The following is a 27805-nucleotide window of genomic DNA, read 5'->3' as shown; positions in this document are numbered from 1 at the left end:
GTAAAATACATAGAAGCTTTTTGTCACAACATGAAAAAGTGTGAATACTTTTGCCAGGTTCTGTGTACTGTCGGCGTACGGCTCCATATTTATTTGCCCTCCTGCTGTATTTTGGTTTGTGCCATCTTATTACAAGCCTTCTGTATCTAGGTCTCACCAGAGCACGAATTTCTTCAGCAGCTACTTTACTTCTGCTCTCTGTCATTTATTTCTGAGCACTCAGCCTCTACGCAACTGAAAGCCTGTGATTAAATATGAGGAGGTGATACAGTAAGAGCTGCAAGATGCAACCATACATTCGTGTGGAGGTCAGAAAACCGTAGCAATTGGTTTAAGGTGTGAAAAAGCTACATGTGGCCTCGCATGTGTGTTAAATCACAACAAATTACTCCTTAACTTGCAAAATGTGGCCTGATGCAACCCTGTTTCCACAGTAAATCAAACTCGGAGGTTCCCATACTGGAAGCCTCTGGTCAGAGCGAAGACGGGCCACGACAGGAAGTGCGCTTCATTCAGATTCTGTGGCAGGGAGGAAGAAAAGGCAGCAGAGTTAAATAGATTCAGCTCTGCTCCTCAGTCAGACAACAGCTGCCGCCTCCTGTCAGTGGGCTTCATGCCCACTAGTGGGTTGTTTCTTCATGTGCTGGTGTGTGTGGAGTTACCTGTGTGACTTCTTCCATGAGCTTTGGTTGGTGACGTCAGCTGACAGATGGTTGAGATACTCTCTGCTACCTTTAGCACAAAAAAAAAAAAATGATATTTTTGTTCCAGTTTTCATTATTATAGAATTCACTTGAAGCTTTTCAACATCACACATTCCTCTGATTTATGTATTTTTTCCTTGTTGGGAATTAAAGCAGAACGCTGCATAAAAACCAGCAACAGCAAGACAGTCTGTGTTAACGCAGCTGTTTAAAAATAATCTTTTTTTAGTCATTTTGTGGAAAAACTAGTTAATTTCTAAGATGAAAACAAGTCAGTTTTTACCTTTTTAAAGAGCTTTTAAAAGTAGCTACTGGTAATTTGCACCGTTTTCTTTGCTAATGGGTTGCAGAGGATTTTTTTTAGCACCATCATCTAAAATAACTTCATTTGATCAGCTTGTTCTTGTACAAAATGCTTTGCTAAATCTTTGCAGCTTTAGTTTTGATGGTGGCTGCTCTGAATAAATTAGCTGCACCACTTGACTTTTTCTTTTTTTTCACATCACTGTGATTTCAGTCAGTTTGAATGGGAATCTCTCTTATCCTTAGCTGGAGCTGCAGCAGCTATTTATTGAGAATCTTTATTATTATTATTTTTTTTTTTATCTCCGCACAATGACAACAGTGTGATAACGGCCACAAAAGCGAATTTTTTTTTGTTTTATTTCTTATTTACTACAGTTACCGGTGAGAAATTTTAAAGAAATCAGAGTATTTGTTTAAATTTACATATCTTTTATCTTTCCAAATTTGATTAAATTCAATTTAAATGTGCAAAAGTTTGAAACTTTTGCACATTGTGATATTCATTGTGACATTCATGTCACAATGCAGCCACAGACTTTAATGTATTTTATTCAGATTGTACATAATTAATCATCACAAAGTAGTGCATAATAATCCAGCGAGGAAACAAATATGTGGTTTTTATTGTTATTTTAAAATCTATAAAGTTCTCTATATTAAGCCATGTTTATTGTTTAACCCAAAATAAAATCCAGCTGCCCTCAGAAGATTCCTGTTTATTTAATAAAGTGAATCTGTGTGCAATTTCATCTCAGTACAAATCCAGATGTTCTGTGAAGGCCTCAGAGGTTTGTTTGAGAACATTAGTAAACAAATGTCATAATAACACAGCAGACTGGTTTGAGATCAAGTTGTAGAGATGTTTAAAATGGAGTTTTAGCTTTTAAAACCTAAACTTTGAACATGTCACAGAGCTCTGTTTAATTCACCATCAGAAAAGTTTTCATAGCCAACCTCCTTTTTTAACAGGGCAGGCAATGAAATTGACAAAAGAAGGAGCCAATCGGGCAGCGCTAACTTTACAGAAACTTCAGAGATCTACAGATTGTCTTTGTGTAAAGGTGGCAAGAGGTTATGTTTAGTTTGGTTATGTTTAGTTTGCCACAAACTAAGGAGGGGATTCAACACACTTGTCAAAGAAGGTGCTCTGAACACATGCAAAAACCTGTTTGTCAGAAAAATAAACACTGTGCATCACCCTGAAGACATCATCTCTGTTGTGGAGTGTGGTGGTGGCAGCAGCATGCTCTGGGGATGCTTTGAGCAAAGTTAACCTGAGGAAAACCCAGTTTGATGCTTCAAAATGCTTAAAACTCAAAACCAATCACGTAAATCCATTTAATAATTTATCATAAGGTTTGAAAACTACTTAATTTAACTGAACTTGAAGTATTTCACAAAGATGAATGGGCAAAATGTTCAATCTCTATTTATGCAAAAGACAAAATTTGTCACAATGAAGTATTGTTACAGCGGGTTGAATGGAAATGCATGCCATACATTTTTGATCTTAAATGTAAAAATGTTTGAAATCCATGCATCATTTTCCTTCCACTTCCCAAAAATGTACTCCTAATAGAGTATATTGAACTTTCAGGCTCTAACTGGTCGTCAAGTTTAAACCCATATTGTCTCATTTGCAGTCTGAGCTGTAAAAAGAGAAGCAGCTCCTTAGTTTTGAAGCATTTCTTCTCCATTGAGCTTCGTCCTCCTTCAACCTACTCTGAGTATTCCTCATATCGTATGCTCCACATTAACTATAGAAGAGGACTCTTTCCTGGTGATTGCACCCGGTCAAGTTCAGCACCTCCTTAAAAGTCCTCATGAGTCTTGACAGTTCTCATCCACCGCTCCTTTTGCTGTGTTTCGCAGGAGATCAGAAACATGCACAACGAGCAGCTGATGGGCATCAGGCGAGAAGAGGAGATGGAAATGTCTGACGATGATATGGAGGACGTCCCTGACAGCAAAGACTCTGAGGACTCAGGTATGCATATGCATGCGCGTATCTGCAGCTCAGCACTGTTGTCATCTTGACAGGAAATCTACCGATCGAGATCTCTTGAGGATGAACGCATTGATTGTTAAATAACTGAGGGAGACGGTTGCGTTTGACTGGGATGACAGTGATCATCCTCTAAACATCTGACAGCCCTCCTACAACTCCACACTAATAAGGAAACAGGTTCACAGTACGCCACGCCTCACTCCAGCAAAAATATACACAGAGACCTCATCCGCAAGCTCATATTTCAGATTATAAGGGCGATAATAATCAGTTTTTTTTACCTCAGAGGAGTCTATTTGTGTGTGCTGAAGCAACTAAAGCTAATGGTGTTGCTTATCTCTCCAGCCCCATAACAATAGCCTGAGAGTAGTCACCAGAGCAGCACGGAGAAACCGCTCACCACTCACCGCCGTGTGTAAGGTCGCTGTCGGCTGTTCCTTATGCAAGGCTCTCCTCATCTACTCTTCCTCCGTGTTCATCATTCCGATCTCTGCCATTTGCCAATATGACAGCATCTCTAATTGCCGTGCAAATAAATGTAAACGCTGCAGTCGGCTCATTTGCAACCTTTCTATTTAGCTATCAGCGATTAGTGCTGCTGTCAAAGTCTCGTCATTTCGCTCGATTCCGCAGGATCGGCTGAGGTGACGGGTGTTAATGTGACGCGTCCTGATATTTGTGTTAACAGGCTGAAGTGTTAAGCCCCCTTTTTTTCCCTCTCTAACCTTTAAGAATGAATGTTTACACGTCAACAAGCCCTGCTGGAAACACCTGGGTTATGACTGCAGCCTCTTCAAAGCGAATCGAAGCTTCGCGTCTGAGCCATGTGCGGAATAGAAAGACGGACCGCCGGTTATTGTTGGCGGATGTGCGCCCGGAGGCGTGTGCGTGCATTCCTGCGGGTCGAAAGCGCTGCTGGTTATGTAACCGAATCTGGCCACGCGGTTGACATCTCCTCTCGCCAAGCTGATGAGGCTCTCAGATCAATACCCTTTTCACCTCAAACCTTCATTTTGCTGGAAGAGAAGCACACACAAGCTCCGTCTGGACACGCACACTCGCCCAGCAAGAGTTCATTAACACTGCCAATGGTCCTTGATGACAGACTGCTGGCAGCTCTCCTGAACACCTACACATACCCTAATAAAATACCCTTTTATATACACACACACAGAGATAGGATGAGGATTATCTCCTGTTCAGACGGCGAATTAGCTTTTTTTTTTTTTTCCTTTTTTAAAGCTTCTTCTTTAAAGGAGGAGAGCGAGCTGATAGTGCTGGACGTCTCTGGTGCCGGGCAGGTCTCATAATAATGATGCCTCCCTCTGTCTGCCGCCTCTGCTCTACAGGTCAGGTCAAATATCCAGCGGAGAGTTATTGGACAGAACATTCTGGGATTATTACACTTTCCAGTCATTGTCTACACGCTCCTGGTGTTTGATTTATCAGATGCGGCGAGAATCCAGACACGACTAAAGACTTCTAATGAGGCAACTTGTACCGGGAGATTGGGAACACAGATATTTTGCATGCAAATGCCACTTTTTGAGATAACAAGGTTTATTTTCTTTAAAGAGCAACCTAGGACACAAGTCTGCAACACACCTAAATAAAATCAATAATTAATGAGAAGGCCTTTGCAGGACAGTGACACTGGTGGACCAGAGTTAAAGACCTCTGATCTAGGATATCCATTTTTAGTCATTTTGATTAATAAAGGTATTTTCTTAACATATTTAGAGATTTTCTCAAAATCCCAAATGATACAAAATATTTATTTTTATTATCACTGGTTTTAAAGCTGAAAATTTCACATCAAGAAACATCCAGCAAGAAAACACAAACTCCTTTGACAATACCCATATGTTTGTCTAAAACAAACTGTAGCTTCCAACCTGCAGAGCCACAAGTGTCTCTTTAAAACTTCTTCTAAAAATGATTTAAAAAAACTAACTTTTTAATTTAGGATTTAAGTAAAAATCTTAACAGAAGCAGGTTTAATCGTCCCCCGACCCCAATTTTTCTCATTAAATGTCATCAACACTATGACACGAAAATTATCAATTGAACTATTTTTCTTGTGCTTTTTTCATAGTCTTCCACAGACATCATTCCTGTAGAAGAAAATATGTCCATGCTCTTTTTGCAAAGGCTTTCAAGTTTTAATTTATTTAAAATCGAAATATAGGTATAAAATTGTGTTGTTGGGTTTTTTTTTAAATGGCAGCAAATTTCCTATTACAAATAACAAAAATGAAAGATATATTTTTCAGTTCATCACTTTATTTAGCTGGACTGAGTGCAAAATGAGTTTTTGGAACATTAAAATTGTAAATTGTAAATTGTAAATTAAATGCATTTTGACATTTGTGAAGCACATTTCTTATCTATAGTGCTTGTTGTTTGCATTGTTTTTTCGCTTAGTCATGTTTCAGTGACAGTAGAAATTTAAATGAATTTCAGCTTTATGAAGACCTTTAACGGCTTTTATTGAAAGTGAACAGCTGCTGCATGTGAGCTTTTATATTTTATATACAGAAAAAGGTCATCAGGATCCATATGTCTGCTGTTCAGTGTTTCTCACATTAAATTGCATCCCATGTAAGCATGAGGAGTAGAACATCAAGTGTCAGTGTCTCTCAACTGCTTTGACAGAAATTTTGAGCTTTGAGCCAGTACTTGTTAAAGGATAAATTAATGCTAAGCTGCTTGGAACTCAAGAATCGTTCGTTTTCACCCCATAATCCTGTCATGATCACAAAAATGCAGCTTGTTTTCTTGAGTGTGCCAATATTCCGACTGAACAAGAGCCCAAATTCTCAGGATAATGGAAATAGACCAACTCTGGTGTGTTGACGTGAAAATCATGCAAGGTAGCAAATGAATGAAATCAAATATACAGCATTAACTGCAGACATGGCTGCCCTTGGCTTTTGTACAAACTAAATAAGGATTTTCTTTGAAAGATGCCATTTCTCAGAAAAATAAGTCACTTACCTGGAACCTGAAGCGAGCTTGTGGATTTATTTTTGTCTTAATTGATCCATAGATAAAGAATTCATGTTTCTTTTACGCATTTTACTAAATGTCACAATGATGAGTGTGAAAGAATCTCTGTGATATTTATGTTGTATCGCCTTCAGACCAGAAGTGTACATACCTTTACCTCAGTATTTTGTGGCATTGCCTTTAAACTTCATGACTTGGGTCAAATCTTCTGGGTTTCCTTTTACAAGCTTCCCAATAGTTTGCTTGGGTTGAAAGGCACCAATTCCTCCTGCAGCAAAACATATTCACAACACGATGCTGCTAACCCCATACTTCACATTCAGGATGGCACAAGCATCTCAGTTCTAACTCCAAATGTAACAATGGTCAATATGGTCAAACAGTTCTACTTTAGTTTCATTAAACCACACAATATGTCTCCAAAAATGAAGGTCTTTGTCTTCAAAGTTCTACCAGACTAATGGCTTCCTCTTTCAGCCCATGTCACTATGTGTCTTTTTTTTTTATTCAGTATATATAAATTCTGGTTTCAACAGTATTTTTAAATTCAGTTTACTAGCAGGATTATTTAGTAACATTTGAAAACATGATTTCATGAATCAATAAAATTACATGATCTTGGATTAAAATGTGAAATAGTTGATCTAGATTCATATAAAATAGCTTTTTTTTCCCTGTTATAATCTTCCAATGCTAGACTGTTCTGTCTTTCTTCGTCATGTGTTTATTTGCCAGTCTTTTGTCATTTTAAATCAGGTGGGAAAATGTCCTCTTTTCCCAACAAAAGGTGCGTTGTCGCAGTAACTTGCACTGTGTTGTCTTTGGGGATGACACAAAAGAATTAAGTGGGAAAAAAGCTGTTAGAAGTTTTCCGGTTCCTGAGTGTAACCGGTTTTATAAATAAACACAAGATCTTTTTCTGACTCCGTCTGCACTTTGGGAATAAGCTGAGAGGCTTTTATTAGCAAGCATCTATCAAATAGATTTGTTGTTATTCTGGCTTTCAGGATGTTCTGTCATAGAAATATTGTCTCACCTTCTATACCTGCAAACACCCAAGAGAATAAAGAAATGTACCGTGAATGTTACTATCCAACTTTCAGGCTTTTAGTTTTTATTTACAGTGCAAAGCATAAGAACCATTAAACGCTGTTTACTTACACCATAACCAAATTGATCAGTCCCATAACACTCAGCACATTTTAAAAAGAAAATGTGTGTTGTGTGTTTTTATGTCTGTAGGTGTTTCCCAAGCAGAAGCCTTAAAGGAGGAGAACGACTCGCTACGCTGCCAGCTGGACGCCTACAGGAACGAAGTGGAGCTGCTCAAACAGGAGCAGGGAAAGAACCAGCCAGTCTGCAGCGAGGAGGACACCACTCATTCACAGCAGCTCAGCTTCCTGCAGCAGGCTCTGCAAGGCATGCAAAAGGTAATGCTTCATAAACTAGCCATCCTGATGTCCAACAACGATTTAAATCCACTTTTAAATGACCACTTTCTGACCAAGGACTTTGTTTTTGCTTGCTTTTCTCTGATTGAAGACAATTTGATGAGTGTTGGTGGGTGCTGCTACTTTAAAAGGCTTGCATAGACATACGTAGGGGAAAGAAACCTTGCAAATAAAACAGTTTTAGGTCAATTTTTAATTCTTTCGTAAAATGTTTTGGATCTCGTCTTTTAAGCGCTGCACTGCATCCTAACGAAGAACTACTTCATTCTTTCATTTTTTCAAATTACAGCCCATCTAAGCCATTATTATAACCTTTGAAAAATCCATTAAATACAAAAGGATTCAATGCTGAAAGTTTTTCCTGCTGTCTTCCCTGATGTTTAGAAATCGAACAACCTGTAAGAAAGATGCACATTAATAGATTAAACAGGCGGGAGAAACAGGAAGCAAAATAATTACAGCAGGCATTCAGCAGATCCATAGATGGAGTAGAAATGTAAACAAGAGATGAATTTCATGCGTGCAGATTACCGGAAAATCAATGCCTTGCAATAATATTCATGCCTCACATTTCTGTATATTTTATAAGAATATAATTTGAAAGACCGACAGAGGATTGCATAACTTTGAAGTCTTTGTAATAGGATTTTAATTCCTACAAATACAATTTTGAGATGACTGTTTGTTTTCCACCCACCTGCCTCACTCTGAATCAATACATTTGGCATATCCCTCTCTGTATTCTCGTTAAATGACATTTTTATTAACTTTTGCAAAATAAGTTCATGCCCATGTAATGAAACTGCCACCATGTTCACTGTGAGAATGATGGATTACTAATTTAACAAACCATGAAAACAAGTTCTCCTACCTGAGTTGTAGATCTCTGCAGCTCCTCCTGAGTTACTACTCATAGAACAAGTTGTTTATCAATAATCAAGAGTCAGCATGAAATCTGGGTGTAGTGATGGACTCGAACCTGAACCTTAAGAGAACATTTCTAGGATTAAAGACTAATGTCTCGGGAAGATCTAGAGAAATTCATCCGTGTTTATCTTCAGTTGCATTGATTACTGCAACAGCATCTTCACATCGCTTCCAAGAAAGTCAACCAGATAGAACGCTGCTGCTCGCAATCTGACTAAAACCAAGAAGCTGGAGCACATCACACCAGTTTTAAAGTCCCTACACTGGCTTCCTGTAGATCAGAGAACAGACTTTAAGATACTGTTGTTAGTTTAGAAATCACTTAAAGATCTGCTGCTGTTGTATCAACCTTCCAGACCCCTCAGGCCGTCTGGTTCTGGTTCTGCATCCCCAGAACCAGAGCCAAACATGGAGAAGCAGCTTTTTGTTTCTATGTGGAATGTTGATTAATTTTAGTCTGCATGCCAACCTTTCTTTTATTTTTCCACTGCAACGTAATGTTTCTTGCTTATTTTATTTTTTCATCATGTAAGGCTCTTTGAATTGCTCCTTTGCTGAAATGAGCTCCACAGATTGCATTGCTGTTAAACTCTACTTTCTTATTAGATTTTTAAAACCATTGGATTTTATTTATTTGTTTGTGTCGGTCTACATAAAAAGCTGGGGCTCCACAGTGGAGCAGCCAGTGGCACCGTTGCCTTGCAGCAAGAAAGTCCTGAGCTGACTCCCATTTCTGACTTTGCATGTTCTCCCTCTGTATGTGGCTCCTCACTGATAACAGTTAATAAAATAGGGAATATTTTATCTATCAGTATTTTAGCAAAAATGCAGATTTGTCTTATTCATTTGCTTTTTCAAGTCTATTCTTGAAAACAACGTGTACTGTTTTGTCACCATTTCAAAGATGCTCCAAAAGTTTCAGCAGTAATTCATAATTTGGTCTTTCTGAAAAGAAACTGAAAATCTCTCCAGTTCACCTAATGAAGCCAGCAGTTTTACTTCTGTATCTCCCAAAATAATAAGCAATGCTTTTCCTACAGAACAAGTATCTGTTAAATTTAGATTTGATGAAAGTAAAGTGGCACTAAATAGACTGTGGTGTTTGTCACATGTCCTCTCTCAGCTGTCTTTCTTCAGTAATGGAAATTATGATCGACTGGCGTTTAGAAGAAGAGAATCCATTAAGGCTGCGCTGTTCCTTTCTGCTTCCAGAGTAATTACCTTTCCAACATGCGTCTCTCTCTCTCTCCCTCCCTCTCTCTCTCCCTCTCCGGGTGTGTTTATGAAAAAGAGGAGGCGAGCGGATTAAATGAACTCGAATGCACTGAAATTGGATACCTCGACCTGGCCGGGTCCGCGAGGTGTTTCGCCGCAGTCTCCTGGATTTGCAATAAAACTTTATCAGCATGTATTGACAGCTTGTTACCCTCTCTCATCAGCCGTGGTGTATCAGGCAGTATAAGCACTCGGGTTTCTGATTGTGCAAACAGTATTATCACCACAGGAGACTGATCTTTTAATCTGTGCTCAACGGATAACTTTGGAGGCTGTTGTCTCTTCAAACATTCCTAAATCCAGTTCTCATACTTCATCCTAAAGCACGCCCTACTTGTCTTAATTTATCCAAAAATAAATGTGAAGCTTTTGAATATTTGGCAATGTTTGTTTTAGATATGCAATGTTCTTCACATCTATTGGCTCAAAAAGTGTAAAAAGTCTGTAATTTTCATCTTTTTATTGTAGCAGTAAAATCATGATTATGTGATTTAGAAAAATTGTCCTTCATTTCAAAGCCATTTATTTAGAGTAAAAAAGTCCCAAGTCAGGATTTTTTTTTTATTCATTTTTTAACAAAGTCACATAATTATTATTACCCATATCAATCTCTTCAAAATAAATTTAGCTTGAGAATGTTTTATTTGGACTTTAACTTTTTTAATTGATCAGTGTTTTCTGGAACTTTTAATTAGCAATCCACGACTCTTTATTTTCTTGTGGCAAAAATATGTCATCCATTGCTCCTACGCGAATTAGTGGGAAGTAAGAAATTTTCTCTAATTATTTTTCTTGTCTGGATAGGTTTAGAAAAATGTTTCAATTTTAAGCCTCTTTTTTTCCCCTCTCCCATTTTCTGAAATATAAAACTCTAATAACGTAGAACTGATTTCAGTCCAAATTGACATGTTTAATCTTTCATTTCAAACAACACGTCTTGATTCCACTTCTTTATTAATCATCATTATTTTGTTTTGAACTTACTGACTGAATGTAGATTTATTCAAAAATCAAGTTTACTACTATTTGGTTTCTAGACCTGTTGTTTTTAACCCGACTCTAAAAACTTCAAACCAAGCACTAACACTATTATTCTTTGGATGTATTACAAAGCAAATTTAGATATTTATGTTCAAAATTCCCACATTTTTTATTTGACCAGTCTAAGAGCAATAGCTCTAGAAATTGGGCTTGATACCACAAAACCACTAGAAGAACACTGTAAAAATCACACAATGTTTAACACTCTGTGATTTACGCACCTTACAGGTGATGACAATTCAAGCAGATGCTTGATAGTATTTTGTTTTTAAATGTCCAGAATGTTTTTAAAAAAAACACAAAAAATGGGGAGAAATGTGAGCCTGGAAAAATATTCTGAAATGAAAATTGTGTAGGAACCTTGCATATCATTTATATAACTTAAATGCCATCCCTTCAAACCAATGGTCATTTCATTGTCCCCACACACAGAGAGGAGAATGGTAATGGAGGGGAAATAAAATCTCTAATGTTCTCAGGTAGAGACCATTGGATTTCCAGACAACCATTAAACATGTCATCTGGTTGTTAAGAAGTGAAACTTTTTCTTTCCGACTGTCACAAGCATAAGCTGGTGAATTTGCTTTTGGTCAGTTAAGACTGAAATTGTGACATTAACAGAAACTCAATGGGTTTGGACTGAATGAAACAAAGGGTGAATATGTGCCTCCTTCCTGTGAGTTCTCGGGGGTTGAGCAATAGTTTATTTAGGAATCAAGAGCCAACAAATCCAACATTAAATCCAGACCTGGAATGCACAGAAAAGTAATTTCAAATGGCTTCAGGACCAGAATCAAATCAAGGTCTCCCATTACTATTCAAAAGGAGTAATCACACTAAACACTTTCCTCCTTGCCAACAAGAGGACTAAATAAGAAAATAGACTCAAGCTAACTTTTACCAACTTGCCTGAATGTTGTATGCCAAATTGAATAAGGTTGAACATCATTTTTAATTCATTGCTGATGGCTGCAGGAAGCTCAACGCCTACAGAAAACAAAACCAAACAGACCAAGAACCAAAATGTTTCTCTCTTTATGCTCAAACCTTTGATTTAATTTGTTCCTGGATAAATGTACCGCGATTAAAGGTTTCAATTTTCAGATTTTTTTTTAAATGTTTTTTGAGATCATACTACAGCATTAATATTTTTTTCTATCCATTTTTACTTCAGAGGGGTCATTCATTATTTAATTTATTGCATTTTAAGATTAATGTAAAAAAAAATTGCCCATGCAAAGTTCGCCTGCTAAACAATGTGCTGATTTAATTTTTTTTTTATTACACCTCGTGGTGTTTTTACGGCTGGTTAGTTCTCACCAACATTAGCGTCTTAATGTTTGCTCTGTTTTCACAGCAACTGTTAAAAATGAGGGACGAACTGAAGCAGCGGGAGGCGGAGCTGGAAAAGAGCCTCGAGGACAAACAGCAGCTGAAGTCGCAAGTCCAGAATCTGAAGGAAGGTCTGCAGAAGCTGCAGAGCACACACACAATGCAGGTCAGTGTGACAGATGACATCCCTCACTCTGCTGGCTTCCGCCAGAGCCGACACGGAGCGTTTACTTAGCGGGCTTCACAGCGGGACTCGTCTGTGGTTTGCCACCGTCTTTGTTCAGAGAACAAACTTTGCAGTCTGCGCTTTCATAAGAGAGAGGTTAGCTGAGGACGTCCAGGATTATGCAAATCCTGGAAGAAAGTAAAGGACTAAGTCATTGGTGGATCAAAGTGGCGATACTTACTTTAACCATTTTTCTAAGCTCCTACTAAGAAATCTCCAAATGCATTCGGTGCATATTTCTATCACTGAAACTGAAGGAAAGCGCTGACAACAGTGTCATTGATCATCTGGCTTCGTTCAGTGTTCATTTTCACCTTAATTCATACTTGTATCTTTTTTTTTTTTTTACGTAAATTGCATTCAGCTCAAATTTCTTATTAGATCTTTCTAATTTCAAATGTCTCATTAAGTGGTTCTTTAAAAGACGCCTCAGTTTAACTGCTCTTATTTCATAGCAATAAAAAGCCCAGTTAACACACACTAAACACAAACCAGTCATGTGATTGCCTACTTTCACATATTTGCATATCATATTTTTCTCTTTATGTTAACATATTAATCAGCCTTTAAATAGGAAACACAGAGGGTTTCGGATTATAAATTAAGTGTTGCCTTGCTGGGAATTTTAAAGCAGTCACTCCAGAAGAGGATCTATCTGATGATCTGTCATGTGGTGAAGCTTTTTCACTTTGGGTACAAAACCTATGGATTAGTTTTTAAGCATCCAAAACTGTGAGAAAAAAAATCCCACACTTCTTTTTGATTTGCTTCTAATAAGCCAGACTTTCTTAAAATCTTTAAAATTCACTTGATGCAATGCACTACTGGAACCAGCTATTAAAAACTGCTTATTTGAGTGGAAATATTATATAAAATGCTGCAACTTGCAGCTTCAGAGGCAGACGGTGCAAACACTCACCTTCAAACCCCCTTTTTTAAGCATTTGAACTGATATTTTACATATTTGTATCACAGTATATGATTTAAATAATCAAAGCTATCATTAATGTTTTCCATTTCCAGTTTTGTGCTTGTAAGTAATGAGGCACTGCTGCTTCTTTGACTGTGTGTGTGTGGTTCACGGTCCTCTGGGATGCACCGTGCAGAGTTTTATCATGCAAGATCTGTTAAAATTACAAACTTCCACTTACTTTGAAGTCATTTTTATCCCTACCACAGGATTTTACAAAATAAAAGTGGTTTAAACCTGCACATAAGAGAAAAATACTGCTGTGTTTGTGTATTGACGATATCACAAGAGGAACTAGAATTGAGGTGAATTTGATTAAAACTAGGGCTGGCACTTTAATGACACAATTTCAATTAATTAATTACGTAGATTTTAATGCATTAAAGATTTTAACACAATTAATATTTGGAATTAATATAACTCATATATTTGGAACTTTTTTTTTCCATGTGTTTCTGGTAGGCCTGTAAAACTGACACACAAGAATCATTCATAGTCGACAGAAAAGCCGATTCTCTTGGCCCACTGGGGGATAATTTTTGCTTCAAAAACCGAATATGTTGTGTCTAAGTTGTGCTAAAAGTTGTACTGAAACGAGTTGATCTATCAGCAAAGCTGTTCAAGCCTAAAATAGCATTTCAGCTTTAAGCGTGTTGCAGCAATTCAAAGGGATTTTGAGTTGTAAATGTTCCTCAGATTGTCGATATAGAGTCTTCAGTTAAAATGGGATTAATTGCAATTAATGAATTAATTACAGAACCTGCAAATAACTCTCAATACTAGTTAAAACATGTAAAAGCATTTGAAAACACAAAAAAATACAATCAGGCACACCCAAAAAAACTCAGTAACATTATGTCTTATGTGATGTCATCAAGCATCTGTGTGTTTTGCAAAAGCTTTTTTTTTATTTTTTTGGAGGGTAGATCATTTGTACGTAGATAACCATGACAACAAAATAATAAAACAAAACGTGACCCTGACACGGTGTCAAACTGTCCAAGGTGAACTTCACTTACTTTTACAGAAGTGTCCGGTGTGCAGCTTTAAAACCGTCTCACAGTTGTAGTTGAATAGCTGGTCTTTGCAACGTCCAGAAGAAGCTCACTTTAAATTAAACCAGAGCCGTTTCAGGAGCCTGAATCATTACTTACAGACACTCCTGCTTTATTATTTATTCACTGGATGTGTTGCTTATGTTAAGCTGCTCATTTGCCAGCAAAACTGAGCCTAATACTAATTAATGCCCGGTTGTTTAACAACCGAGCTGCAATGCTAAATACCCGGTCTTAAAAACATTTTCAAGTGTCAGGGGTCATTTTTCTCCGGTAGCCCCATCATGTTTACTAATGTTTCAGGTGTTGTCCGCTATCCCCGGTGGTCTGCTATTTGTTTGTTAATGTTCCCTCCAGCTCTGTTTAATGAGAGCAATGGCTGTCATTATAATGAGCCTCAGTTAAATCACCTCTTAAACTGATAATACAAACTAAGGGCTCTCACAGCTCATGAGGATTCCCTCCATGAGATCGTCGGCGGGTTTCTTATAACCTAGAGCTGAATCAGGAACGTGTTGTCAGTCCCCTTTATCAGAGGGACGCTTGTCAATAGCTTGTTAATGGTGATGAGTTTGATAAGAAATGTGTCCCCACGCCTGCGAGCTGAGGGGAAATATACTAATTAAAATTCCTGCATGCTGGCAAACTTGAATCATGAAAGACAGTCTCATTACAGGCTAAAAGAGAAATCAATTTTAGGGTTTGGGTTTCACTGAAGATTAGCGGACACTGTGGGACGATTTGTCATGTTGAGGATATTTCTTTACGGCCTCAATTCTCTTTCATCGGCGCAGTGTCCCTGCTGTCCCCAAGCTGTCACCACACATTACTCCTGCGACTCGACTGCAGGTCATTGCAGAGATTAACCTTCTTATTATTACGATCAAAACAAACTTTTTCCATCAGTTTTTATCACATTTTACTGCCGCTATTGACAGTTTCGTGTTTGATTTATTTGTTGGTTTGTTTGTTCTAATTGCGTACACTTTTTGATTTAATTCTGTCGACTTCAACGGCTCCAGTCCCACACATTGAAGGATGTCGCTTTTAAGATTTATGTCTCTTTACTTTGAAGTAAACTTTTTAGTTTTGATTCTTTGCATATCAGGGCATAACTGATGGGCATAAATAAATGTGCCAAAAGATTAAGGTAGAAACTTGCAGCCTGGTGCTGCTAATAAAATGTACGTGGCTACTTCCACATCATGAGATTTGGTCACCAGTGCAAAAGGAATTTGATCAGTTTTCTGCTCTGGAGCATAAATGCATATATTTATCAGTATTCCTGGATTTTTCTTAACTTTAAACTTTAAATTATTCACAGAAATCCCATCTATTCACTCATTTACTTTTACAGAGCTTTTCTAAAATATTAGAAAGAAATATTGAAAGACCTATAGGGACTCTGCCGTTAGCTGGTGTTTTTAAAGCAGCCAATTTTAGTAGTTATCTCTGTCAGATAACTACTGATCAGGTAATCTGATGTCGAATAACTTGGTTGGATTTCTTAGAGAGCAGCCATTCAGGAAAATCTGGACACAAACTGTTGTATGCTCATCAGATGATTCATTTGTTCCAGTTTTGACTCAGATTAGCTAAATGTCTCCATATGGGGTCCAGTGATTCAGCGTTGCTTGTCTGTTTGAAATCCACAATTTTTCGGGACTGTATTTTCATAGTAAACAATGCTTGATTGGACACAGCTGAACTCTTTCATTGCTGTGTCGTTCCTCATGTGCTGCAGCTGGAGATGTCAAACCCGGGCAATGGAGGCAAAGACGACGGCAACAACAAGACTGTTGTAAGTGGAAAACTTAAAGCCCTTCCTGCCCATTAAGATTTTCATTCCTCAGTTTTTATGTGTCATCTTTCTCCTTATCTCCTTCTCCTTCCCTTCCTCCACTGACATAACAGATCATTGTAGCCTAAAGTGACTTAACGTGCTGTAACTACATTTGTCATTGAATTAATCACCCAGACTCAGTCGAGATCGGAAATAAAGCAGCCGTAAACACTAAGATGCCTTGCACATGTGTATATGTCTGCAGTCCCACACGCCGGTGTATCCAAACAGGGTGTGATAAATAGATTAAAAACTGAAAATGGCCACCAGGCATCCCACAGCATGAGTGGAAACATTACACACAGTAATATGTTGGACAATAAAAACTCATTTGCCTTTTCTCTGCCACCTGTCAGAGATCTGGAGCAAAGTGTTTAATCATTTACCTTTTAAGCCTCTTCCCTCTGCCTCTGTTTGCTTCCTTAAAGCTCATCTCATTTTGTGACGTGTGCGTAAATGTGTGTGTGCGTGTGTGTTTGACAAGTATCACTTTGTTAGAAATATAGCTGATGTCTGAATTTCCTTCTGAGCTTCACCCGTAACCGATTTGTTGTTTCTCAGGATTGATATGGTGAAACCTTCTGATGTTTTCATATATTTATCACAGACATGAATACATTCAACTTTTAAAGACACATTTAAGACATTTTATTTATGAGATTTCATTAATCAGATGTATTTGATTTGTGAATGTAATCATAAATTCTCCATAAGTCTAGAATAAAGTTTAATTTTAGGGCAACAGTTCCAAAATGAATATTTGGGACAAAACACTCAGCCCATCACCCAGTAAAAGCTACCAAAACCACAGTGAAGATTTGGATGTGAAACCAGTTCATAACACCACAGCATGAGCCTCAGCTCCCATCTAACGAAGTGTATTGCTCCTCAGTTTCCAGTCTGACAAGCGCGCAACTCTGCAGCTCCCCGCCTCTTTAAACTTTCCACCGGTCGCCAGTTTCCCTTTGTTCACACAAAGAAAATTAAAGTTTTGGGACGGCGTAGCCAGAGTCCAGAAATTGGATAGAAAATCTGTGATCCTGAAGAGGGCAGCAGACAACTGACTTCATTGCAATCTCATAGATTTCAAGAACCTTTATGAGTTGGAACGGACATATTTTGTCAGATTAAGATGTGGAATGCTGCCAAAGAAGGCAAAATGATAAAAGTGACTCATGGTTTAGTTTAAGGATGAATAATCTCATGCATGATGGTTAGATTTTCTATTTTGCTTGGATTGTACATTATAAGTGTTTGATTATATGTGGAAAATGTTTAGAAATGATATTGGGAAATTATTGCTATAGAACATAAACTTGGCTCTTCTCAGTACCACTATTTGTGTTTATTTGATTATTTCAATGCATGGATAAGAAAACATATATTTAACTTGTGCACCACCCTAAAAAAAATACTTCCTTAAATAAAACTTGGGAAATTCAATACATATGATATTCATGATGACTAAATGTAAACTGTAGCCAGCTCCGTATTTCTGTAAGATTCTTAAGCCCTAATCCTATTTAATTTGTCTACATCAGCGACTGATGTCTGATTTATTCATGGGTTCTCTTTGTGTGTTTCCATGTTTGCAGGAAGCCACACTTTCAGCAGTGGTGTCCTGCAGTCAGGAGAAAAGAGGTCCCACAGAGAAAAACTCAACAAGTCCCATTCACTCGGAGAGGGAAGCCCTGCTAGTTGGTAAGCTGCCGCCACTTTCACATCAATGTCTTCATTCAGGCTCAATTTTCTGTGCAAACTGAAGCTCTGTGGGCTCTTTTTCACACTCATTATTTTACAGAGTCTTGTTTAAGCAGATTCGGTTTATTAGCTCCTTCAGTCGACAAAACAAATCTCAAAATTAAGGTTACTTATTCATATATTCTTTTTTTCTGATTAAAAAAACACCAAGACTGCTTCCAGTTTAGCTGAAACTTATTAAATTAATACCAATTGGGACTATTATCATTGTAGGCTTTCCTATAATAGAGATTATTATCGAATAACGCTTCCATGCCCAGTTGTCTGTCCAGTGAGTTTTGGTGAGCAAATGCTTCTCTTTGTTCCACTCAGTTTAATCATCTCTGATCAATAGAGTGTCTCTCTGATGGTCATTATTTCATCATGCTTGTTTATTTACCCCAAGAAATCTATCTGTTAGTTAATGGAAGGTCAGTTAATAAATGTTTTGCTGTGCCCCCAAATCTATAAAGTCTGCTTTTCACAAATGTCTTTTTGAATGAGACGATTCAGATGAAACCAGACGTTTACAAACGCAGCTCGTGTAAAACGACACTAGCCGCGTTTCCGATGCAAATTACTGGAGAACTTTGTTGTAAAGTTTGGTCTGATTTAACTTCAAACAGTGAGTGCACATTTACATTTTTCATTATTTATTAATAAAACCATGTAACATTTTTGTTTCACTTCACAATTATGCAGTTTTGTGTGTTGGTCTAACATATAAATTCCCAATAAAGGCGTTTGAGAGTCCAATGAAATATCTTCTGATGTTTCACTGGCAGCCCTTGTAGCTCAGTTTAACTCTGACATACAGAAGTGACTGTGACACATTAGACAGATGCGTGCCTTCCTAATTAAGTTCATTAAATTAATTGAGCCGTGCGCAGATCAAGGACAAGTAGAATTAACAGCCACTGTCTAAGCACATTTGTAAATTAGATATTTACATGTATTATTGTTAGCAAGGCAATTTGTGGAGGAAAAGTGAGCTATGAGGGGAAATAAAAACAAGCAGTGGGCAATAAAAACTTTGTTTATGCCTTTCAGAGAACACGCATTATCACCGCTTCACATTCCTACCACTAGACAAGTGTTAAAGTTTTGTGTTTGGAATAATTCTTGTCTCTGCTGCAGGCTTTGTTGTGTTGACAGAAAGCGTGGTGTCAGAGTGTAAGCTGCAGATGCTGCTCAATGCCTGGTTCAGTTTGCAGACTACAGGAGCCGAAGGACAAAAACAAGGAGGGACACCTGCAGTTTCTGTTAATTTATGAAAAAGGAAGGCACGAATTATTCACATTTTAATGCACCGACTTGAAGGGAGGATGAAACCCAGCTCACACAAACTGGAAGCTTTGTACAGTTGGAGAACAATTTTTCTTTATTGGCTTTTTCATGGCATACATGCAGAGCAAAGTTTTTTTTTTTGTTGTTGTTGTTGTTGTTGTTGTTTTTTCCAGTGGGTAAATTGAGCCAAATAAATCAGACAGATTTGGACTTGTTGTTCTATCTGAGTGCCCCATTAAACTCCCATTCAGCTGAGCGGCTCCAGACGAGCGCGTTGTTTGTGCTCGAGTATTGATTGACCTCCCGCAGCTGACAAAAATGAAGTCTTGGTGCAGCATTTTGCCTCTTTAAAGCTTCAAGCGACGGTTGTGTTTTTGCTCAGCCAGAAGCCGGGCGTATTGAAGTGTGCCGCACAGCTACGTCGGTGGTTAGTGAGCGCAGACAGCGAGCTGGCTCTCCTCTGGTCTTCCTCTGCGAGCTGATGGCAGATGGTTTGTTTGTGCTGGGGGAGAGTGTGGCTTTGATCAGAGACAACAGCATCAAAGGCATCATTAAACTCTCTTTCTAATCTGGAGCGACAACATACAAGAGGCTTTTAACAGTAATGGGACTCTGGGAAGAAGTCGCTTAAAGCCGCTCCTCCACTCAGCCCAAGGAGACGGCGAAGAGTTGAGAAAAAAAGAAGGGGGGGAGAAAAAAAAAAAAAGAACGGTTGCTGCGAATGTCCTCTGGTAATTTCTCAATGTTTAATGGTTGAGTGAAGCTGGAAGTTAGCAGCTTTGCATGACTTATTATTTTTCTCTCCTCAGGGATCATCTCAACCTTCCTGCACGTCCACCCGTTTGGAGCCAGCATCGAGTACATCTGTTCCTACCTCCAGCGTTTGGACACCAAGGTAACGCTTTGAATCAAAGCTTTCCACTGAGGAGCGCTGGAACAGTGCTGCCCTTTGGTATAAATCTAGATTACATGCATTTATACAGACAGCGTGTTGGTCCGCCCTGCTGGGCTGACATATGGGCTTGGATATTCACTCAAACTTAATCCGAGCGGACCTCCCTAATGCTTTTTGCAGGCTGTTCCACAGAGGTGGATGGATTTACCAGAAGTTCCCTAAAACAGAATCGCTTTAAAGGACAGTTTGACGTCCTCACAGATGCACTCATTTGGCCCCCCCGCTGGGAGGTAAATGAGGGGACGACAAAAAAAATAACACACGTCATTAAATATTTAGTCCTCCGTTGAGAAATGTTCCTATGTTGATGTGATTTTGTTTTTCTAGAAATTAAAGGATTTAATCACACTCAACAACACTGAGCTAATTTAACAGAAGATATTAACAAAAAAATCATTTTGTTAAGGTTAGAACATCCTTAAGAGTTGAAGGTTTAAACAATTTAGTGGAAATAACTTCATAACCTGTTTCTGAAACTGCAAACGTTTAATATCTGCTGATGTAGCGCCGTAGCCCACTTATGTGAGCATTTTCATTTTTACATGTTTTAAATGGTTAAAATCGTCATAAACAAGCGCCAGTCTGGATGTTATACCTCCACTGCTGAGGATTTATTTACTTTTCTACAATCTGACAGCAATATGACTGCAGCTAAAGGTGCTATTATTCACAGAACCTCAGTTCAACAAAAATCTGCAACTTTAATCATTTTTCTGACGTGTACAACCTGTTCCACATCTGGCTTTAATAAATGTTTTTCTTTGTTTTGTTTTTTTTTTTTTACATAATTAGAAGCCTCTTAAAGATGGTGAATATTAACATAAAATAATTAAGGGTAGACATTTACACCTCTGTAAAAAAAAAATAAAAATAGCGTTTGCCTCCATGGAGCCAAACTTTAATGAAATGTTTACAGTCTGGATCAGTATTTCTCCAGGCGTTCTGAAAGTCTTTCAAAGTATTTCTTTAAACTTTTTTTTTAAAACCAGCACCTGAACTTTTTTTTTCTTGAAGCAACTTGACTTGTATTTTTCTCAAAGGGCAAATGAGTTTTCAGCAAGTCAGTCAAATCCTGACATTCATACCACAAGTTATAATAAGTTCAACAATCCACCAGCTTCAGAATCCAACAACTTCCTGTTTTATGACGCTTTGATTGCACCAACCAAAGCCAAGACAGGTTTTCACTTCCAATCTCCTCATAATAAATAAGTATTGAGTTAAGGCCACCTTGGATTTAACAGAGAAGTAGGAAACACAATTTATTTCAACTTGTTCAATAAGTACAAAACATAAGTTCTATTTCGTAAAAGTCATGCTGTTTAGATACTGCTTAAGCTTAAAATGTGTTCTTTTAGTACACCCACTTGTAATATTTTTATTTGTTTTATTTTATATCCTGTTACATATCACATCTTACTTTGTATTGGTAAGGCAAGAAAAGTCCAAACCTTATTTAAACTTTATTTCTAACAGATGGAGACTGTGTGATGTACTTCACATTTTCCATTTGCAGTCAATTGTCAGTAAAAGTTTCTCCCTGAAAGACAAAACTAAAATCCTGTCTGTCTTAATTTTGCACCATTCTTTTGTTTTAGTTGTTCGTTGTATAAAATCAATGCAAGGGTTAAAAATGACCGACAAGCCTTTTGATTTGTTTTTAAATGATTGTGTTTAACTTGAATTAAATCCCAAATACTTTTTGTTCTGTAATTTTAGAGTAACTTTATCCTTTTGAGGACTTTGTTTCTGACTTTAATAATATTGAACACTTTTGCATCTTGCCATCGCTGCCTTATTGTGGGATTTTTCCTCATGCCAGACTATATTAAAACCGATCCATCAGTCTGTCACTGGGAGCCGAGCACCAACTCGGTGTTCTGACATTCGTTTTTGATGAAGTGCAGCCACATCGTCTCATCTTTCTGATGAGGCATTTCACTCCCATTATGACTCCTCTTTTGGCACGTCGATTGAAGCTTTCAAATCACCACCTTTTAGCGTCGCCTCCAAAGTGTAGGACTAGCATTAGTCTCCATCTGTGTCGACAAAAGTATTATTTACCTCATCACTTAGATATTCAATTTGTCATCTTTAGAAACTTTTTCTTGTCTACTAGAGAAGTTGTTCTTGTCTGTATATTTTCATCACCAGCTTGACTCATTCTCACGTATACAGAGAGTGTGACAGTCCTCTCGTGCGTTTATTATTATTATTATTATTATTATTATTCCTCTACTTTATGTTCATGTGTTGCCTTGTGCACCCGCCCACGCTTTTCTGTCTGCGTGCGTCTGATTTCTTTTTTTTTTTCTTGTGCATCTGTTGTTCCCACGCTGACTCTCCGCCACACACACCGTGCAGCCCACAGAGTTTTGTCAATATCCTTGGCTAGACTCCCCAACTGCAAGCTCAGTCCTCTACGCTTATCTACTGGCTCCACACACACACCGCTCCATTGTAAAATGGCAATCTTGTTTGCATGGTGGACCTTTATGTGTCACAGCACGAACACTCACAGATTAATTCAAAAATGCCGCAGGTTGATCGTAGATCCTCAAACTGTTCATTTTGACGTGATCATGTGGGATTTCAATTGGCCGGCTGATCCTCGCCCCACTCATGTCAGAGGTGGGTTTATAAGAGCTGATGTGGTGGAGTCAGAGAAGAAAGCATGAATGGAGGAGCTGCTCAATGGATGACACATGCAGGTGAAAAGTTTTATTTCAGTTTGATCATTTTCTCGGCAGAAAATGTTTTTGTGTGATAAATGTTTACTGAAAACACAATGGTGTTATCACACTACTAAAACATCAAAACTGATATAAAAAAATACTCCATCACAGCAACATTTTTTGAAGGATCTTTTTTGCTCTCATTAACAGCAAAAAATATGATAAGTTACAAAAAAAATAGGGAACACTTCGGGCCTTGTTTATAAAATATGATCTAAACATAGCACTTCCTTGTTTGGTTAAACAGTGGACAAGCTAACACTTGTCCACTGTTAGCACCAATGTTAAAAACTTTATTGTAATATTTTTTAGCTCTTACTGTACTGCACCACTGCAGATACAGGAGATTTACCGACCTTTTTAAGCTGCTCTCTAACATTAGTGTAACATGTAGTGTTAGCATATAGCACTAGCACAGCTAGCATGTAGCATCCTTCAACATCTCCTTATTTCTTGTCTTTTTGCTTCAGAGGGAAAGCATCAGTCAACGCTGTTGTGTTTGTCTTGCTGACTAAAATGTCAACACTCTAAGTATGAACAATCCTCTTCTTTTCATAACTTTTGCCACCTTTTAATGGGGCTTGTATCCCATTAGAGGACAAAATGTAACAAAAATCCATGACAGCATGTAGTCCTCCTTTGTAAGAGTATATCATGATGCCACATCTTGACAAGATTTTCTAAATCTCATAGATTGTGAGGTTATCAAAGCCTTCAGGTCAACCTGGGATAGTCATCAAGTTTAGGATTTCAGCATGGTGGGTCGTGTTTTATTGTCCATTGGCATTTAACTGGATGTCGATCAAAATGACACCTACAATTTTCTGTCAAATATATTTTTGCACAAGTTGTTTTAGCTTGTGGTCAAAGATGCTTCTGTTGCTCTTTGGGATGAATAGCTGCCCACGTCTTGGATGAGAGTAAAATTTACAATAGCAGGGGTTGAAATAAATAAAATAGACTGACAATTACACTTCACAAAATCTTTCCAAGTGTTTTTGTTTTCTAGTTTCTAGTGAAAATATCTTACTACACTTGACATAAGACAAAACTAACTTCCAAGTAACTTATCAGCAATACATAGGAGCTTATTTTAAGTAAATATTTCCATAATATTGATGAAAATCTCAATATCTCTGGCAGATTATTTTGCTTGTAAGACATTTTCCCCATGTTATAAGTGAAATTATCTGCAAGTGGAACTAGCACTTTTTCTATTAATATCAAGGAATTATTGACTTAAAACAAGCTGCTGTCTTACTGAAAAGTTGCCTGTCTTTTTTTACATGCACTAGAAATTGGACCAAAAATACTTGCTAATGTTTTGTGTTTTTGCAGTTGAACAGAAAGCACCCTTGACATATGTGGACTTGTCGTCTCTCTGTGTCTGCAGATTAACCCCAGTGAGGTGGAGGCTCTTCTTTCCCGGCTGCCCTGCACCTTCAGGCAGGAGTTGACTGGCGTCGGAGCGAGTTTGGAGAAACGCTGGAACTTCTGCGGCTTTGAGGGCATCAAGAGCACTTAGGCTCCGCAGGTGACACTTCTGGGGCTTCGAGAAGACGACAGGCAACACAGACTTTGTAGCAATGTGAAAGATACAGTATCTAGCTCACAAGTATCAAAGACTCGGTACTGAACCCTGACTGTACAAGGGACACAGAGGACTGATCTCAGATCAAGCGGGAATGTTACATGAGCACTTCAGGGACTGTGTAGGTGGCAGAGACTTTAAACATCATCGCTGTTGAGACCAAGCACCCATGATGGAGTTCTCAGAAGCTTGATCTCCGAGTTCCTGTGCATCTGCAAAATATTTTTAGACATGATGACTCCCTGGGAGTCGCAGAGGAGCACCAGTTTCTACCGTCACTGGATCATCACGTAGTTTTGCCCACAGGAGCAGAGCGCGGTGCGTTCGGAGCCGACACGTGACTATGTAAGGTATCAGGTCTACAGGGCTAATCCAGGAGGAGATGAGGGTGTGTCCTCCCAACCCGTCGACCTCCTTCTCTTCTCTTTTTGCTGTTGCCGGTTTGTAACATAGATCAAAAACGAATATATTTCTTCATTTTCTGTAAAGGCTGTCAGCAGTTGCATAGACTCATTTGTTGTAATACACTGTAAATGCTTGGATGATATTTTTGAATATAAAAGACATTTGAATATCAAGAAAATAGCAAAGTGTCTGTATTTTTGTGCATCTGGCTAGCAGGTAGAGGGTTTGAGTGACTGATTTGCACAAGACAAGTACGCTACCTCTGAGTTTGTGCTCATTCTTGCTTGAAGAGCTGTGTTTTTTTTCTCGTTTCCTTTATCTATCAGGAGCTGTACTCAGAGCTGGGTTTAGAAGCTTACATAAGGGCATTTGTGTCTTTCAGAAGCCAATTAAGCCCGTCTGTCAGCCTGGCGAAAGGCAGAACGTTCGCATCACACTTAAGTGGGAAGCACACCTAGGGGATCGTGTTAATGATGTTTAATTGGAGAGGCAGTTGGTGTGTGTGCTTTCTGGCACCGAGTGAACAGCAAACTGTATTGTTTGTGTACTGTGCCTGCATCCGTGTATTAAATGGTTCTGCAGCGCTTTACGGAGTGGGGGAAGTCGTCTTCTGCACCTCCAGCAGATAGAGAGCTCACCAGCACCAGGACCGGAGGTTCCCCCCTCACCGAAAACCCAGTCGAGCGTTCTTAATGCGCCGCCGCTGGGCCGTGGGGCGGCACGCTCTCTTCCCCGATTGCTCTGAGGAAACAAAGATTTATTATAATGTGTGATTTGCTCTCATTTAGCCTCCTCAGACTCCTGCAGTCACTGCTTTTGAAAAATTAGCGCCTCTGCATACTATTCTTCTAGCTCAATGTAATGTTTTAAAAAGAAGGCCATCACTTGCCATGTGGACAAGCTATTTAATTGTTTAGGAGGCCCATTGGCTGGACTTTACACCCAGCTGCTCTTCCTGGTGTCCATCATTAAAAACACACAACATAACGTAGAAATATTTCAATGATAGATGACAGATTTAACTTACATATCAGTAAATTTAACCATTCCAGTTAAAACTATGTTGCTCCTAGAAAGCTTTTCAACTTCTTTTTAACTTTGCGTGAACATTGCGTCATGTTATAATGTTATTCCCTTATCAAAAACATACGTGGAGTGTCACCTTGATTCCTTCATGCATGTTTGAGAAATTATTTATTTTGTCATGGCAATCATTCAGCGGTGCACAACGCCTTGTTGGACGCAGCTCCTTCTCACCGCTGCAGTTTCAGCTCCTTCAGACTAGCCTCCAGCAATTAGCAAACATCTTGTGGAACTACCAATTTTCTGAGTTCATTATATGAATTACTAAATGTTGTTAAAGGGTGAATAGAGGAGTGGCAAAGTGATGAATTCCTGAAGGTGGACTTTTAGAAAGAACAGGAGCTCTTAAAGAGACAGAGGCCCAATTTCAAGGCATTAAATTGCAAAGTAAAATTTCCTTAAAATCATATTTTATATAACATTTTTATAATAACTGTGAACTTAGTTTTATCACAATATTTTGAGGTGCTATTGTGGTAACAATAAAAGTGACTGTAAAAACTTTTGTTTATTTTTTTAGGTACCTGTGTGACAAACAAACACTCCTATTTGCAACATGTTTCTTTAAGACATGAGTCATGTAAGGACGTGTTGTTTGTATCTCTACACTGAACATAATAACTGCATTTAAAAATAACAATCCTGACAAGAGACCTTTTTATTAAAAATGCACATTTATTGTGAAAACAATAATTTAAAATGATCATAAGAAATGTATCACGATAAATTATACTCAATACGATAAACGCCCACCGTAATCAGCTCATGTGGGAGAATATGTAGGAATGGACAACTATTATACATGCACTCAATAAATCTGGACCTTATTGATGTGTAGAAATACAAAAAAAAAAAAAAACCTTTTGAATGAGGCATAAGGAGCCATGTTTAATCTTTTTCCATGTACCATGTAGGGGACACAGCAAACAGCCTCTACATGGAGGCCAAAAATTATTAGTTGGTTCTGGGTTTGAAGTGGTTCAGCATGGACTTAGCATGTTGTCGCGAGTTTTTTTCTGTATTCCTATAACCATCCAGTTTATAGGTGGATGGTTTCCTCCATGTTACTCTGTGATGGACTGGTGACCTGTCCAGGTTTCTCGCCCTGTTAGCCAGCCAGCCGTTCCCCGAGCTAAACGTTGCAGAAAACCTTGCCAATTATTCATCACTGAAATCCCAATGAGACACGCTGAATATGGTTGAGTCATGTTAAATGTAAAAATGTATGAAGGCTTTTGGATGGTGCCGTATGTACAAAAAAAAAAAACCTCCAACTTTCTCTTTTTCACATAAGCTGTGCTGCAGTTATTTGTTGTAATGATGTTACTGAAGGATGTGGAGGTTTATGTCCACATTTCTCCCGTTTCTATCTCCCTGACAGAGCATTTGGGATTGTGCGAGATGTTGCCTGTGCACCGCTACGCTTCCTCTCCACGCTGTATGAGCCGAGCTCAGCAGAACATCCCCCAATGACAAACTCCAGCACACCTCACACCGACCTCCTCCTTCCCCGACGCGCTTTACCTTTCTGCTCTCACTGACACAAACAAAACACCTATACTGCGCTTTCGTGTCTTTCAAAAGCTGCTTTTCTGCGCAGAGTTTCCTCCCAACTGAGCTGCCATCCCCACGCGCCGATAGACTCGGGGCGTTCACAGTTTATCTCCTTTACAGCTGTCTGTGACGGGAGCATGAAGACACAAACATGCTTTGTGATCGTGCTTTAGGTTCTCCGGCATCACACGAGGAGGTAAACAAAGACTAATTAAATCCATCGGCAGTCCCCGGTGAGCGCCCCTCTCCATTTGCTGTTGCCTTCTCATTACTGTGACACAGTCAGGAGTCTCCTCGTTAATTCAATT

At 38.5% G+C, this 27805-nt stretch overlaps 1 protein-coding gene across 1 annotated transcript in view; it reads left to right on the top strand.

The window, feature by feature from the left end:
- The window catches only part of enox2 (ecto-NOX disulfide-thiol exchanger 2), a 38806-nt gene extending 13768 nt beyond the window's left edge, over nucleotides 1-25038 (top strand). Inside the window, exons 5-11 of the mRNA XM_015036541.1 lie at nucleotides 2883-2997; nucleotides 7270-7457; nucleotides 12079-12219; nucleotides 16049-16105; nucleotides 17743-17848; nucleotides 19984-20069; nucleotides 24258-25038. Of these exons, the coding sequence (XP_014892027.1) occupies nucleotides 2883-2997; nucleotides 7270-7457; nucleotides 12079-12219; nucleotides 16049-16105; nucleotides 17743-17848; nucleotides 19984-20069; nucleotides 24258-24389 (825 nt within the window). The 3' untranslated portion in view covers nucleotides 24390-25038. The remainder of the gene's footprint in view (nucleotides 1-2882; nucleotides 2998-7269; nucleotides 7458-12078; nucleotides 12220-16048; nucleotides 16106-17742; nucleotides 17849-19983; nucleotides 20070-24257) is intronic.
- Nucleotides 25039-27805: the final 2767 nt, after the last annotated feature.

The sequence above is a fragment of the Poecilia latipinna genome, unplaced genomic scaffold (genome assembly GCF_001443285.1).
Source record: "Poecilia latipinna isolate Pla-1442-1.1 unplaced genomic scaffold, P_latipinna-1.0 Scaffold372, whole genome shotgun sequence".
NCBI lineage: Eukaryota > Metazoa > Chordata > Actinopteri > Cyprinodontiformes > Poeciliidae > Poecilia > Poecilia latipinna.
The sequence above is the reverse complement of the archived record's forward strand: the minus strand, read 5'-3'. Positions and strand labels throughout refer to the sequence as shown.